The sequence below is a fragment of the Poecilia formosa genome, unplaced genomic scaffold, assembly GCF_000485575.1.
Source record: "Poecilia formosa unplaced genomic scaffold, Poecilia_formosa-5.1.2 Scaffold138, whole genome shotgun sequence".
Classification (NCBI taxonomy): Eukaryota; Metazoa; Chordata; class Actinopteri; order Cyprinodontiformes; family Poeciliidae; genus Poecilia; species Poecilia formosa.
This window is the reverse complement of record NW_006800077.1, coordinates 1,002,407-1,018,705: the sequence shown is the minus strand read 5'-3', so window position 1 is coordinate 1,018,705 and position 16,299 is coordinate 1,002,407. Positions and strand designations below refer to the sequence as shown.

Sequence of the window (16,299 nt, the reverse complement as noted above, 5' to 3'; positions counted from 1 at the left end):
CTTTATTTATATATATATATATTTTTTTTTTTTTTTTTTGAGTAGCACAGTGATGTCTTTATGAAAAGCTCTGATGAACTTGATGCAATTCCCCTTCAGCATGTGGCAGACAGATAAAAGGGTTCAACAGGTGGAAGTCATCAGTTTCCTTTGAAGGGGAGCTGAAGGACTTTGAAGTGAGGTCTTGTTGATAGGTTATTAATAAATAATATCTTACCTGCAGTATGAAACTCTCTTGCCATACTCATTTAATCTTAATCCTGATTAGTTGCTCTCAGAGGCTGAAGATAATGGCTAGTCAGAGAGGAACAAGGACCAGACTTCTACCATCTCTAAACATCTCCAATTTCCTGAATGTCATGTTTACAAAAATTCACTTCTGTATAAGAATATATAACATATAGCTACAGAATTTTATTTCATCCGTCACCGACTCTGGTCAGATACACTGCAACTACTTGTCTGAATACGTTTCAAACAGGAACATCATTGGGGTTTCTACCCCCATGAACCTTTTAATGATGATCCGATCATCAGTTTCTGTATGAATAACTCCCAAAGCAAACATTATGAAGGTTTAAAAAGGTTTGGCATGCAGCCTTCGCAAAAACAAAACTGGTGTTTTTGAGATCTGAGTATTTCAAGATGTTTCATGTCATGAACTCTTGAACAAACTATTAGCTTTAACCGGGACCATCTGATTTGGATTTATATTAAATGAAGAACCCAGCAGATAAGATACGACCTACTGTAACTTTGAGGGAAAACTTGTCCATTAGTATGCTCAAAGAAGAAGAAGAAAAAAAATAATCTTCTCAATTTTAGACCGCATTAAAATTGGTACCTGCCACCTTACTACAAACAGTGGATACAATAATAAATACATCATGCAAATTAGTTTTAAGACATGTCTCAACCTTGAACTCCCAATATCCACCAATGGGATGAAAAGCATACATATGATCTGCTAGTTTAACATTTTAAAAATAAAAGTAAAAGAACAAATCAACCAACCAAAAAACACTGGAGTGTCAGGATAACTAAATCATAATAACACAAAACACCTAAGCATTCACTGATCAAGTTTCTGCTGTCACTTTATTAACAAAACCATCCCATCCATGTTCACATGAAACAGCTGACAGGATTTGATAACGTGGCTCATCTTTACACCGAGTCTGCATGATGCGCTTTGGAAGTGAGGGAGGAATCGGTTTTAACACGGGAATCAAGATGTCATATGGGCACAGAAAACAGAACCTGCAGAGATTACACATATTCTATTTTACTGCAAATGTAAATATACACTAATGATCCCAAAAATTGGAATACGAATCCACTCCAGCAGAATGTTTCTCATCGTCTTCCACTTACAAATAAGGCAAGCTTTAGTCTAAGATTAGATGATTCCAGCTGCTATTCACAGGAAAGCTGCACTCCTGCATCCACACGTACAAATGGGGGAAAAAAACAAAACAAAAAAAAAACAAAGATTGACTTGTGCAATTCAGTGCAAAGAGACATTTCTGATGCACAAATGTGTGTGAAGAGGGAACAACTGAGGAGGGATGGTGAAAATGAACAGTCGTACGAGCTGATGAAAATGAACAGTCGTACGAGCTGAAGAACTGCTCAGAAGGCTTTTAGTGGGTCTTCTTTATTTTTAAGGCCTTTACAGGAATCCAGATGTGACCAGGAACAAGTCAACATCTCAGCAGCTGGGGCTACATTTAGTCTGGACTACTCATCCAGAACCTCAGTGTGCCGTTTGTCAAATTCACCTCCGCCTGTGAGAAAAATTTACATCCTAAACTGAAAAATCATGATCTCTGAAGGTAATCGCACAAGCTTGAGCGCAGACCTGCAACCCGATGCTTATACTGACTTCGCTGGTTACTACAGAAACCAATCATCAACCTCCCAAAAGGTAGAGAGTGGGTTAGCTGCTGCCTAGCAAACGTCTGACAACTACATCACAGACGATCCTCACCCCATCAGGAGGCCATTTTAGTAACTTTCTTCAGATTAAAGTGTAGGAACCGTTACGACTGACATCATCCAAGCCCAACCGGTGATGACTTACTGATGGGAAAAGCTCCTGAGATAGTGACTTAAGGCCAGCTAGTGAAAAAGAAATCAGAAAACGTTTTAAGCATCCACTACACGCAGAAAGGAGAAGAATTTACAGGTGAATATTTCTTTAAAGTAGCCTGGGATTAAGCAGGTAGCAGGAGCTCATATTTACAGCTATGGCAGGTCGGCAATGGTGAACACTAGCGTTACGGTGCAAAAAAAAAAAAAAAAAAAAAGCATCGGATATATTCAGTGTAAACACTAATAGCAATACCATTCCTCCCCCAGGAGAGAACAGAACACACATGCACACAAACAAACACACACACACACACACACACACACACACACACATCTTTCATTGTGCTTAGGGTTCAGTTTGAGATCAGAGCAACAGTCTAAATCAGTCAGACTGACAGGTAGCAAAATATGTTACAAGAAGACGAAGAGATGTGGAGGGGCTCACACGCGTTCACCCAGAGCGGGTCTGGCTGGAGCGGCGGACCCCAGGTGCGAAGGCAAGGTGGGCTGTACAGAGGGGTTTCCATGACACTGGGAGAGTGGGGGAGGGCTGGAGCCAGGCGAGGGTACCATGTAGAGGGCTGGGCCAATCAGCGAGGGGAAAAACCTGTTGCTAAGCTACTGCCAACCACCTGTGTCATGTCCCAGATCTGTGGAGATGGACATCATCATTAGCGTCAGGAAAGCATAAAGCAAGACATGATCATTGATTGGATTCATTACTTAGGCAATAATCCCAATTAAACAGAAAAACCATGAATGATGCGTGCACAATTATTCAGCAACTGAGCATTTTGGCCTGATTATCACTGTTTGGCATATTTTTCAACTCCAAGCTGGATAAACTTGAATAGTTGATGGATTTAAATGTAGCAGCTGATGTGTGTCTGTGTAATGAGGGAGGGTGTGGCCTCAACTTGTTTCAAGATGTGCAGAATTATTATCATTTTATAGATCCAGACCACACTGGCCTGGAAGTGGAAGAGTAATTATTGAGTCTAGTTTTATTTCTTGGGAGTGTTTGCAGGTAAACTGAAGCTCAGTTAACCTAAATATTTTCATTACAAGTTTAATAATGGGTGCCTAAATCCCTAGGCTTAGATGTAGAAGGACAATTTTCTGCAATAACAAAATTTAGAATGTAAAAGTGATCCAAATAGAACTTTTGTTACATTTTAAAGGTAAGTTATTTCTCTTCCATTAGCACATTGAGCAGCGCATATATGAGCATGATTGACAGCGCTAAGATACTCCTCCTGGCTCTGACTGGTTGTTTTTAACCTGAAGCTGTGCAAGTATCAGGGAGGGGATGGAAGAGCACAGTCTTTTCACAGATGATCTGTCTGTTATTAAACTGTGATGACATAGAGACCATTTTAACAAATATATTTAAAAAAAATTTCTTTATAAAAAGTTACGTACTGCACCTTTAAGAAGGTGAGTTCATAATTTAGTATAATTTCCATATTGGTAAAGAGATTACTTAATTCTAACCTGTGTAAACTCTTAAATTCTCATTTCTAAATCTAACTTTCTAAAGCTTGGGATGAGTTTTAGTTTTAGTTTTAGCTTCAGCGTCGGCTCAAAGCCCCTCTGTTCCAAACAGAACCAGCACACGCATGAATCATCTGGTATCAAAGCTCTGTTGTTGACCTTAACAATGCGGTCGCTTCCACAAGTGACCATCAGGCCTCTGGATGGGTCCATGTCCATGTGGGCGATGTTGTGTTTCCCCTCGTGGAACGTGGCCAAAGGTGTTCGGCTGCACACAGACACGCGCACACACGCACGCACGCACGCACACGATGACAGCGTTTTTAATCGCGGCCACACAGAATGAAAACACAAACACATTTAGAGAAGGCCTAGGCTTACTCTTCTTCTTTGATGGTGTCGAAGCAGGCGTCGCACACTCGCACCGGGAACTCAAAGCCCATGATCGGGAAGGTGGAGCGTTTAGAGCTGCATTTCCCACACACAGCCTTCCCACACTTCCTGCAGTGGTGCTGCACACAACACACACACACACACACACTCAACAAACACATAGGCATCAGCAGGATTTACGACTGCGACTGGAGCCTCCCGTCCCCTGTGTGACACTGTGGTTGGTACCTGTCTGAGTCCCAAGGTCTTTGTGTCCCACATCTGCTTGATGTTCCAGAAGAAAGGCTGCTCACACTTCTGACAGGAGTCACTGTCTAACCACTGAGGTGCCTGCGCAGACACGTGCACAATAAGTCTAAGCATTAAACACAAACAACTAACCATAAGAACATAAAAGGAAAGAAAAAAAAAAAAAACATTTCCTCAAACCATGAAAACGATAACTGTCAGTGCTGCAACGGTGATGCAAACCTCCTCTCTCTGTGTGTCCATGTTCCACACTGCAATGCCTCCATCGGCTGAGCACGACAGCAGCTGCCTTGTGAACTGGAGATAACGCAGCGCCTGCACACGCTCACTGAGGGAGACGGAGGCTTGGATTATTTTCTACCGCTAATTCACATCATTTCAAGGTTTTAAAGTAGGGCGTACAGCGGCTCGCAAAAATATTGAGTCAGATTTTGTCTAAATACAGACACAAACTTCATATGTGTTTTGGTGGGATGTTATGTGAGAGGCCAAAGCAAAGCAGTGGAAGGTAAAGCATACATAGCTGCAAAAGTAAAATAAATAAAACAGAGATTTACACATAATTGCTCTTCAAGGATAAAAAGGTTGCTTTATAAATAAAGCATGTACTCACTTTCAAGAACTGAAAATCACGGTATACAAATGTTGAAAGCAATGTTATTCTGCTTCTATTTCTGTATTCAACTACTTTGTGTTAGTCAATTTCATAAAATCCCAAGAAAATTGTTGTTTGTGGGTTTCCAAAGAAACAAACATTCTCATATCCCCCACCTTGATGGATGAGTCATCATAAATTATGCGCTTGTAAAAGCATAGACACATCCAATATCCCTACTAGCTGATAGTTGGCAGACAGTGTGATTAATGGATTACTGCTCATTTCACACAAAAACCTGAAACACACATGCTTTATGAAACCTTAAAATGACACATTATGCAAATCAACTCGACGGTTAAAAATAGCCTTGTTTATCATGTGAAGAATTTACTGACATCTAGTGGTAACATTTCAGAATGCAAGGTCATGAACGAAGCGACAGAAAAAGGACAAAAATCCAAACCAATCAAATTCATTTGCAGATAAAAACATGTTTCTGCAGAAATTACACATCTAACTTTTATCTTTGACCATACTATCTGCAAATCCTGCCACATTCTGTCATCAGTGCTGACAGGCTTTGTTTGATAATGTCTGTAACAGACAGGCAGGCAGGGAGGTGATGAAATATTTATGAGGACTGAGATGTAAAAACTAAAATAAGTCAGTGCCTGGAGACAACAGTTACCGACTCCAAGGGGATTCGCCTTTGAAGAAGATGGTTCGGATATTAGTGTTACAGACTGTAGTCATAAAACTTGATCAAAGAAAAGATGAAATCAGAGAAGTAAAGGTGATTTTTTTTTTTTTACAGTCTTGATCACAGACCAGCATTTCTATGGCCACCCTTTGCAGATCCAAAGAAAATTCAGTCCTAATGAACTTGTGCCGACTACAGAGGAACTTACTGATGTCCCTGCAGGAGAAGTGTCCGTCCTTTGCGGCCCCCGATGTCCCACATAATGATGCTGTGGTCTGAGGCCCCTGAAAAAAGCAGCCGCTGGACAGGGTCCCACCACAAGGTTCCTATACTACCTGCAAAACGTTAACATCTCATGTTAGATGGCTTCAGTTGGTTTCCAGAAGCTTATTCAGGAAAAGATTTATGATCTGACCCGCTGGCACCACCCAGTGTCCACTGGGAGAACTGCAAGCAGCTCCAATCAAAGCGAAGGACCGCAAACTTTACAAGTCGGAGCATTTTTGCTCGCAGTCCAGCCAAAAATTAGACATTACTGGTACTTTGCAATTATTTCATGAAAAATATGGAAAAACTGCTAAAATATTAATTTGCTTTTGCCCCTATATTTAACAACATTAGTTGGTTCTTAATTATTTTTAGTCAAAGCAATTGTGGAACGTCTAAAGAGTCACTTTGTGGCTCTGGAGCTGTGGGTTGGAAATTAATAATCGTAGAAAATGATCACTGCTGCAAGCCAAAATCTGGCCATTCATAAATAGTTCATCAGAGATGATCAAGACTCTTGAAGCAGTCATATGATGGGAAGCAGCCTGTGGCTGGTGGTCTGATTTGTATGGCAGGAAGGATCCTGTGATCCAGCTCCTTTTCAAAGCATCACTGCATAGTGCCTTGGGTAATGTTTCGGTGTTAGAGGAAGCTGGGGAAATTGCTTAATATGAGGGGAGTTGAAGTAAGTTGTCAGCTGTACACAACAAAACAAGAAAGCAGTACAAATGTCTTCGAGGTGGAGTTTTTTGGCAGTCTTACCGGTTGTTTCATATTTTTAGTCCATAATCAGTCCCTCCAGGATGTTGCGATGTTTTTATTGTGATTGATGCAACCTAAAATTATGCATTTTGCAGCACCTTTTTCTTTTTTTTTTTTAAAGTTGCGGTCAAAGTTGCAAATTTTTTAAGCTTTATTTTTGCTGCACTTTTCCTTCTCTTTTTCTCATCAAGTTCTAATCCCTCCTTACCTGAGAAGACCCTGCATCATCATCCTGCTGCTGGCCTCTGCTCTAATGTCTCCTCCCTGACTCTCTGCTCTTTCTATTGTGACAATAAGGATTAATTTTAAATATGACAAACGCAGCAGTGGGTACAACTTCTCAACAGAAATTAAAGAGGACTGGGTTTAACCCTGGCGTTAACCGAATAGCAAGGAATGTTAAGTAGGCAACAACATTAATATTCTTGTCAACAAGCTCAATATGATACGCTGACATCGATTAACTAATCATCATTTGGGTAACATTATCCGCATGAAACGGCTGAAAGAGGACACAAATACAGAAACCTGTCGGCTACGCCCATGATTGTGTACACAGTATAAGCAAGTCCTTACAAAACAAAAGCATTCTGATTGGCCGGTAAGCAGAAGATATAGAAAACATTAAGGTGGTTGGCCAGATTTGCTGTAAAGTTGTGATGACTTCTGAAGATTGCAAGTCCTCACAAAGTTAGCGAATGATGACTGAATTTGCATTAATAGCATTAATAGCTGTGATCACAACTTCCTGGAGGGACTGCATAATCAACATTTAACGGGTCAACATGACTAATTTTAACTTCTACAGAAATGGACCACCATGAAAACAATAAAAAATAAAAAAATTTAAAAAAAAGTTTCAGGGAGACAGGTTTAACCTTTCCATATATTTTGCCAGCCTCATTTTTCCTAAATATTTGTTGCAGAGTGTCTGTACAGCTTGAGCTCTGATCTCGGCTCATTAAAATAAATCAGCAGCTCTCCAAATTATCAGAGACATCAAAGCACATGTCTGGATCAGAAGGAGGGACGGAGGTTTAACGCTGGGGTAGTTCCATGTCATCGGAGCGCATGGCAACATGAGAGTCCATCTGAGTGAAGAGCGGGCAATATGGCTGTGGTAAGAATCAGCTTTCTGACAATATTAGGCTTTCATCTGGTCACATGAGTCAGGCCTCCGCTTGCTTTTTAACAAGCTCATGTTCGGTCCAAGCCTGGCGCAGAACTCTTGGAAGTGTCGGTTTCACACAGCGAAGCATTCTGGTCACCATTTTTTTTTTTTTTTTCCCCCCCATTTGTCACAAGAACCCAGAACAAAATCTCATCTGAGTCATGCGTTTGTTCTTTGTTATGCCCATTTATCTGGATGAGGGACAATTTTCCACAGTGGCAACAGTCCCCATCTGAAGAGCTGGAATGGGTCACTGAGCGGCTTGATGAGCATGAGAACAGCACGGTTGCCAGATCGGAGCTGAAAACAAGCTGCTGTGGGAGTTTGCAGAGCAGCACGTCTGATGGTATTTTCCATCATTCCCATCCAAAACGGAATCTGTACTTGAGTGGGTGGGGGTGCTTCTTGTTCCCCATTAAGATTTGGCAGCTCGGTTTAATGTATGCAGACTCCATTCCTAATGGAAGGCTGCAAAAGTTTTGCCAAAGTTGGGTGAGTGGAATAGATTTGTCTTTCTTTCCTCTTGCTGCGGCTTTTCCAACTTTTACACGTCATCCCCACCAACTTCTTGCTTTTCGTTCCTGATCATGGACACACACTGCAGCTGGATTATTAAATTTGCCTTTTTTATATTTAATAAATCAACTAGATTCATAAATCCAACTACATTAGTTGGATTATTGAATCTGTGTCTCACTTCCTTAATCTTTCCAAGCAGCTCAGCTTGGTCTTTAAACAACCTCATTAGGAACGGCCCATTGTTCAGCATTTTCCTTGATTCAAGTCACAACGAGATGCAAAAAAAAACAACAAAATCTCTATGCTATGGACCACAAGTCATGAGTAAATTAAAATAAATAATTCAGGGTTTGCTACACAGTTAATTTCTAAATACGAGACTTTCTAGCTTCCACTTTTTGAAAAATTCTCGTAATTTTTAAATACAAGCATTCAATTACAATTCAATGATTCTACAGAAGCCAAACTTTATGAGGCGATGTGAGTTTTCCAAAGTTGCCCTTGAGGTTTTCAAAAACTACTGACTGTTACTGTATTTCAGCCCCTGAAAAAACACATTTTTTTTCTAAAAAAAATGTGTTTTTTTTAGAAACACATTTTTGTATGCATTAAAATAAAACAGGGACAAAGCTTGTGAAACATGTTTTTTTAAATATTAAAAAAGGATTTAAGATTAGAATAAACTGCACCTTTACTGTGATGCATTATAAACACAAATAATAGAGTATTATAAAGTTGTAAATAACAATAAGAGGCCTACATGTAAATTATTTCAGATGATTAGTCTTTTTTTTAACTCTGGAATGATTATACATGTTCTGCAGTTTTAAGTCACTGATTTCTTTCAGGTTCTGAGAAAACTGTGGCTGGATATTTGCCCAGTCAGAAGAGTTAAATTGAACTGGACCATTACCAGCTACAAAGCACAGAGTTTGGAAATGGAGCTGAGGTCAAACCATTTCGCCGCTTTGTCTGCTCTGTCCACTGTGAAACACAGACAGGTCTTCCAGGTTTTGACCTTCAAACTACAAAGCTGAAGTAGTTCGAGATATTTTCTTTTTCTTTTTATTAGTCCTCCCACACCCTGCATACCTCTGTGCAATGTAGCAGTACCGAGAGATGTTCACAAGTCATTTTTTCCAAGTCTAAGTTAACTGAAGTTTTTAAACACTGAAATAAACATTTTCTCATCAGAGCTATTACATCTAGGCTATGAACATGTCTTTCAATCTTTGAATATTTGAAAACAATTACATCATTTTACATTTAATTTGAAATCCAGAGACGCAGCTAAAAGCTGATTTGTATTACAATTTTTTTAATGTATAAAAAAAAAAAATCACTATTTCAACTACGGGGGAAGCTGTTTCAAAGCTCAATGATTCACCTTTAATAAACCTGTCTTTTTACCTTCGTGGCCTTTCAGAGTCGTGATGGTGGAGTACGTCTGCTTCTCCAATTTCAGCAAAGTGATCTGTCCGGAGTAATCACCGATGAAGGCGTGCTGCGTCTCGTGATCGTATCTGAGCGAGGGAGTCAGGGTCTGAACAAGCTCCACGTTTTATTACGGCTTACGCATCGCACAGAGCATGTGACGGAAGGATACTGAAGGCAGGAGGCCCAGGAGGTGAAGTAGTGTCTCCCCAGCATGCTGCCGCTCTGGGTGCACATCCAGCTGACGCTCTTGTCATGGCCTGTGCTCACCACCCACTCGCTCTCCAAGGAGAAGACCATACCCGACACACGGTTCTGGTGGGCTACAGGATAACAACGAACACCAACACATAAGTACTAAACAGGCAAATGACATTAGAGTTCAATTCAATAAAAAAAAAAAAAAAAACTGTTTAAATCCCAGAGGGAAAATAAATGTTGTAACTGGTATTACATGATTTTCTTCAAAGAACAGTTATGTGCAGAAAAATCTCCTGTAGCAGTGTTATGTCAAAACTTTGTTTAATTTCAATCAATCAAGCAAACAATCAATTTTAGCTTTAAAACTCCCTTCATGATGGAGGCAGCTCAATGGAAACGCATAATAAAGGGTATTTCTGAACCAGGGTTTGAACCATCCAGGGTCACAGTCTGCAGGTGCAAATACCAGAGTTGTGAAGTAAACTGAAACTGGTGGGATCCTCCCTTTTTCTCCCATCTCTGTAAGAGGGCTGGTGGATAATAAAAGCGATGTACCTTCATCTTTTCTTCACTTCCCTGGGCTAGCCAGGGGAGTCATTGCTATATTCTTTGCTTAATTTCTTAATAAAATAAAAATCTAAATGCATTTTGATTCATTCTTGATTGACTCAGTGTTTCACCTTATGTAAGACTTATTTATTTCCTTCACAGCAGTCTGTATCGTGTTGCTGTGCTCATGTCTCCTGACTATTTGGTATGTTCATTGTTCTAGATCTTTTCTATTCCCTTCAAGTTGAACCCTGTCTGCCAGACTTACATATTGACCAATACCAAAGTCAGGTAATAATGTAGAACATTTATTAGAACACACCCAGCTGTATATTATGTAACCAGACTCTTCCATCTAAATTTAACTAAGATGGCTCTCTACTACAACGCCTACATTAGCTCTCGCCTTTGCAAAAAGATAAAGATTAATTGGACAGGACTTACATTCACCACATAAAACGGATGCTTTTGCTATACAGCAAACTTTGCTGTGCCAGTTCTTCAAAAACGGTTAAGAAGAAGTGGCCCATATTCTGTTCTCGTTGCTGATAACAGACTATAATGTTTGTTTTCTAGTCCAAGAGAATGGAAAAGAAACAACTAAATTTTTGCTTACGCCTTTTTTTAAAACCAAGAGATTTACAGATGCCGTTACTACAAAAGTTTACTTTTATTACAACTCTGCATGCTTAGTTTATTGTAGAAAAAGTTACATTTCACAAACCGATTAAATAACCCTCATTTCAACCATTTCATATTATTTCAATGTTTTATAGGAATAAAATTTATGTTCAAGAACATGGATATTTAAAATTAAGACCCACATAAATTCTAATAAACAAGCAAGTGAACCCAGTTGAGTCTAAATGTATCATCTTAGAAATTATGATTAAGCACTTTAATCAAACAAATTAAATCCAGATGTACCAACTTAAGTTGAAGTTTCATGAAACCATCAGTTGTTGCCCAGTGCTTGGAAATTGGATTTATCCAGAGGTGAAAACTTCAGAACAATTTGCAGCTAAATATTGAAAGCGTTGTTTTCAAGCCAAAACTCTGCAAATGTGCACTTTTTGAGAGCAAGTGGGAGCTAATGTCAAATTTTTAACTGTAATTACCACAAGGAACATAAAGTGTAACATGCTGTTTATCTTTTTAAACACACCATTACACTTCATCAGCAAAGCAAAGCAAAGAAGGGAGTTGTCTCTACTTCCTCAAAGTTTCCTAGATTAATAATTAGCTCCTACATCTGTGAGTTGGTGCTTCTATTACCTGCATGAGTTATTTTTTCAAAGTGGTTGTCCAGATATCCAGCAAAGACACATAGGCAGGACATTTAATCTCCAAACTTGTCTGATTTTAGTCTAAAATCTGTTGGTGGATCTAAAAGAGCCTCTTTTTTTCCCCCACTGAATTAAAATGACAGCTTGTCGATACAAAGCCACCAGATATGTGTTCAAATATCAGTAGGCACAGTCACATCCCGCATCTTATCTAATCTCACTGTGAGTCATGTGGATTTTGCTGCTTGGACTTGTCGGAAGTTGTGACAAGTGGAGAGACATTTACTCTCCAAAGAACAGCCTGACCTTCAGACTGGGATTTCTAAATAAATCAGCTCACAGTGATCTTGAAAAGAAACTGGAATTAATGATGAGAAAGTGTTTGGTTTATAATTTCTTCACAGATTAGGGTAATATTTATTCCCCAAATGTCAACAGAAAGCAGCACTTTTACATTCAATTATGTTGTATTACTGGAATTTTACTTGGAGATTTCAATAAGTAAAAACATGTCAGTAACGTCAACCCATTTAACCTTCATGCAAAGAGTACGAGAACGCCTTCAGCGTGGAAAGAGCCACTTCTGTCAGGCAGAGAAAATATGTTTAATCTGGAGAACTTTAAAACGACTTCAAATGACACATTTTAGGGCAGAAGATTCAACCACTTCACACAACAAAGCCATCCCTGAACATACCTTCTACGTGTTTTCCAGACTTCTGAGAAAAAATAATTCAATTAGTTTTATCTATTTCCAATCTAAAAAAATACAAAAAAACTGTAATTGTGTGGAAACTAAATGAGAACCATCCACCACTCTTGTGTCAGTGAGAATCTTAAAACTTACACAATTTAAGACTCTTAGGTTTACTGGATAAATGTTTTCAAATTAAAGGAGGAATTTCTGATATTTTATGGTACTGAAACTCCAACATGCTGCCACCATAAGTGGTGAAATTAATCTGATATGTAGAATAATCACACAACCGCCAATTTAAATACCCTGGCTTCATTTTGTTTAACTTCTCAATTAGGTTCATTGACATCTCTTTTTTATTTTCTTCAATAACAATGAGCCTAACTTTCTTTTTTCTGTCCTCACCTGGGTATGTTTTAACGTGGTTCATTTTGTTGAAATCTTCAGAGATGAGAAATTCCTACAAGAACACGCAAAAAGGAATAAAAAACTATCACATCAAATAAACATTGAAACAAAGATTTAAATTTAAAGATCATTGTTCTCCAATGTCACAAGTAGAGTTTGAGCTCACTCACCACAACTGCTCCATTGTCCTGACCAATGAAGATGCGTCTGCTGTCATGGTGGTATGACATGCAAGAGCAAGGCGCTGCGGGGATAAAGAAGCAGACATGAGCATCGAGGAGGGAAGTAGCTGCAGCGGAGTTTTGCTTCCACGTGCATTCGTAAGCCTAATCCGTTGTTTCTCTCAATAAAATGAAGGCCGTACTTACAGGAGACCGTGTGGTAGATGCTTGGCCAGTACTGACCACTGTCCCTTTTCAGCCACACTCGGATGGTCCTGAAGGTAAAATGTGCAGAAAGAGATCAGTCTAAACCAATCTGCTGACACCCAAGACAAACATCCACAGCAAGAATAGAAAAACTTAAGACTGAAACCCCCAGAGTCAATACGTTTTACTGCAATTACAGCAATGAGTCTTTCTGAGAATGCTTAGCTTTGCTAATCTACAGCTGAAAATAGTTCATCCTTTATCTGAAGAATATCTGGGTACATCAGTTTGCTGAGGCATTCTTCTCACAGATTCGCTGTTGGCGTTATGTCTGGACTTTGGCTGGGCCATTCTAACAGATGAGTGCACATTGATCTGAACCGTTCAATTGGACTTCTGGTTGCATTTTTAGGTCAGTGAATCTCTACCCCAGTTTCAAGTCTCCTGCAACCAGATTTTTTTTGGGGGGAGGGGGGTTTATGATTATACTGTAGTTAGGTCCATCCTGACAAGTTTCTCTGCCACTGCTGAAGTATTCCCACAGCATGATGATGCCACTACTCTGTCATAGTGCTGTCTTGTCAACAGAATCTAACACATGAGCTGTAGATCTCTGCAGCTCCTCCAGAGTTACCACTCTCCTCTGATTAATTTTCCAAATAAAGGGACAACCATACACTGAAGTTCGGTTAAAAATTAAACCATGGAGACTAAAAGTCAGTTTTGTTCAAGTGTATAAAAAAATACCACTGCAATTATAGACTGGTGAGGCAAAAAAAATCAGAATCTATACGTATTTTCTTTGAAAACGTCTAGCTTCCTCTAAGAGAACAAAAACAACTAAAGTCGGTAAAGTTGTTGTCTTATCTAAAGCGGCAGCAGTCAAAACCAATTTCATCAAGTAACCTGTCACACAGCCGAGCCACGACTTCTCCTTTTCTTTCTTACATCAAGTGGGTTTGATGTGTGTCGGAAATGGTTTCAGTTTTGTTCCACTGACCCTGAAAGGAGGGGGTATTTGCTTCCTTTACTGTTTGTAATAAAGTGTGACAGCTTCTCAGAATAATCCACTGAAAAATGACGTACCTACCCTGGTAAGATTATTTAGGTCGGGTCAAAGCGAGACCAAGGGGTGCGTTTTTTTGTTACCGTGATGCGTTCAGGTGCTGATCAGGAGAGTGTGACGTTCAGGAGGCAGAGTCCACTCTCAATGTGACAATACTGCGCTGTAAATGTTGTGACTATCAACTAGTATTGCAAATATGCAATGTGATGTCTATCAGTTTGTTTACCACAACATAATTTTACTGCACATTTTTATGCAAAACAGTTGGTCCCCAAAGCTCTCTAAATCATAAAAACTAGTTCCAGAAGATAGTTTCGAGGGTTTATTTTTACACCCAGCTTCCCAAATGTCACTATCTTTGTCCAAACTGTTTTAAAAGCGACGAACACAAACAGGTTGCTATTTAGCGCTAAAGCTAAACTGAGGATAAGCGTTAGCTCTTTATCCAATTCCCAAACAAAAGCTGTTTCAGTGAGGGTCAATAATGCTGCCTTCTCCGTTTCAGACCCCTCCTTTCACCAAGATATCAATTTAACAACCAGTAAATAGACCTAGCTAGCTCTTGTTAGCTCGACTCCTCGGACTCACCTGTCCTCGCTGACCGTGATCACTCCATCCTCCTTCGGGATTAAAACGGCCGCGTTAACCGCGTCCGAGTGTCCCTCGATCTTGTTCAGGAGGACTGGTCTAGCGGTCTGGGGCCTCGAATGAATTTCTGCAGCCATGGTTTCACCTACCTAGCAAGCACTATTTTCCTTCAGAGGATTTTTCCTTCTCGCTCGCCAGCAGAGGAGGATCAGCTGACACCCAGAGCCCCTGTCAGGATTACCGTAAAGACTGCTAGAGAGCGCAATCGGGATTATCGTAATTACCCCGAGAAAGTTACAAACGGATTCAAATTGTAGTCAAAAAAGATATAGAGCGTAGATTAAATCAGCTAGTTTTTAACCATAGCTGCCAGACTTTCCAGTAAAAGCACTCTAACACTGTCTTACTTACCAACATAACATGTTGTGGTCAGTTGTTTTATTTGCTATTTTGTTGTAAATTGTCACATACTCAAGTACCCTGCAAGAGTATTGCACAGACTTCCCTTTCCAACCTCATTTTCAGGGCAGGTTTCATTTGTTGTCTATGTATGTTCACACACTCATTGTTAATTTTGTAAGATAATATAAGAAAGTCAGTTAATGTTATTAATGTATCCTTTGAAAATGCTAGAATTTGCAGACTATACTTTTTCTCTAATTATATTATTACAAAGAAATAAAAAAATAAAATAAAAAAAACTTATGATCAAACTATCAAATCTCTGTCAGTAGATTAATGCTAAATGGATCTATGTTTGAGTACACTCTTTACCAGAAACTGAGCATGGGCAACAAAATATGGTACATTTGAAAGTTTTTTGCCAGAACTACCACTTTGGTTGTTGTCAGACTTTACTAGAATAATTTCTATGTTCAGTGTTTTGCAGGAAAAACTCACTCCTTTAATCTATTCTCACATATTGTTACATTACAAGCTCAACCTTCAACGTTTAAGTTTTTTTGTGATAAACACAAAGCAGAACATAAATGCATAATGGAAAGAATCAATGTATGCAGGTTTTTTTAACTTTTTGTTTAGCCAATCTTAAAAGTGTGGTGTGCATTTGTATTTTCACACCAGTCTGTTGGTATTCAGGCTGTTTCAGGTCGTCTTACCTATAGGTCAGCAATCTTTTGAAACCTGGAGCAGGTTCCTCCCACCAGGACTGATCTGTATTTAGCTCTATCCTTCTTCCCATCAGCTTCTCTGCTGCTGCCTCCAAGTTTCATCCTCAAAACAGTTAATTCAGGATAATTTGCTAGTTTTCCACTTCATGTTTTGCACATATTTATATTGATATTAACACTGTTGAATTTTATTTACCAATACTGAGACTTCTGAAGAAAGTTGACTGCACTTAATTTACAGGTGTTAAAGGGGACCAAATATAAATGGTAAACTTCAGATTTTTATTTGTAAACATTGCTTGAAACCATCAATTCTCTTCCTTTT

At 39.3% G+C, this 16,299-nt stretch overlaps 1 protein-coding gene across 1 annotated transcript; it reads right to left on the bottom strand.

Annotated features, from left to right (window-relative positions):
• Positions 1 to 21: 21 nt before the first annotated feature.
• On the bottom strand, positions 22 to 15,089 carry wdfy1 (WD repeat and FYVE domain containing 1). The gene is made up of 12 exons (XM_007562588.2): positions 14,845 to 15,089; positions 13,191 to 13,258; positions 12,993 to 13,066; positions 12,820 to 12,874; positions 9,854 to 10,004; positions 9,658 to 9,770; positions 5,737 to 5,863; positions 4,453 to 4,558; positions 4,210 to 4,311; positions 3,970 to 4,100; positions 3,748 to 3,856; positions 22 to 2,744 (listed from the first exon to the last, which is right to left on the bottom strand). Exons 1-12 carry the CDS (start codon positions 14,979 to 14,981, stop codon positions 2,685 to 2,687), a joined length of 1,233 nt encoding a protein of 410 aa, XP_007562650.1. The 5' UTR covers positions 14,982 to 15,089; the 3' UTR covers positions 22 to 2,684.
• Between the last annotated feature and the right edge of the window lie 1,210 nt (positions 15,090 to 16,299).

What these genes read in the sequence shown, in the direction of transcription:
- wdfy1 (XM_007562588.2), bottom strand. Translation starts at nt 14,981, where the DNA reads ATGGCTGCAGAAATTCATTCGAGGCCCCAGACCGCTAGACCAGTCCTC. An exon ending in ATCACGGTCAGCGAGGACAG is followed by an intron (nt 13,259 to 14,844) that starts GTGAGTCCGAGG and finishes TTTTACCTTCAG; the next exon opens with GACCATCCGAGTGTGGCTGA. An exon ending in AGACCTTGGGACTCAGACAG is followed by an intron (nt 4,101 to 4,209) that starts GTACCAACCACA and finishes TGTTGTGTGCAG; the next exon opens with CACCACTGCAGGAAGTGTGG.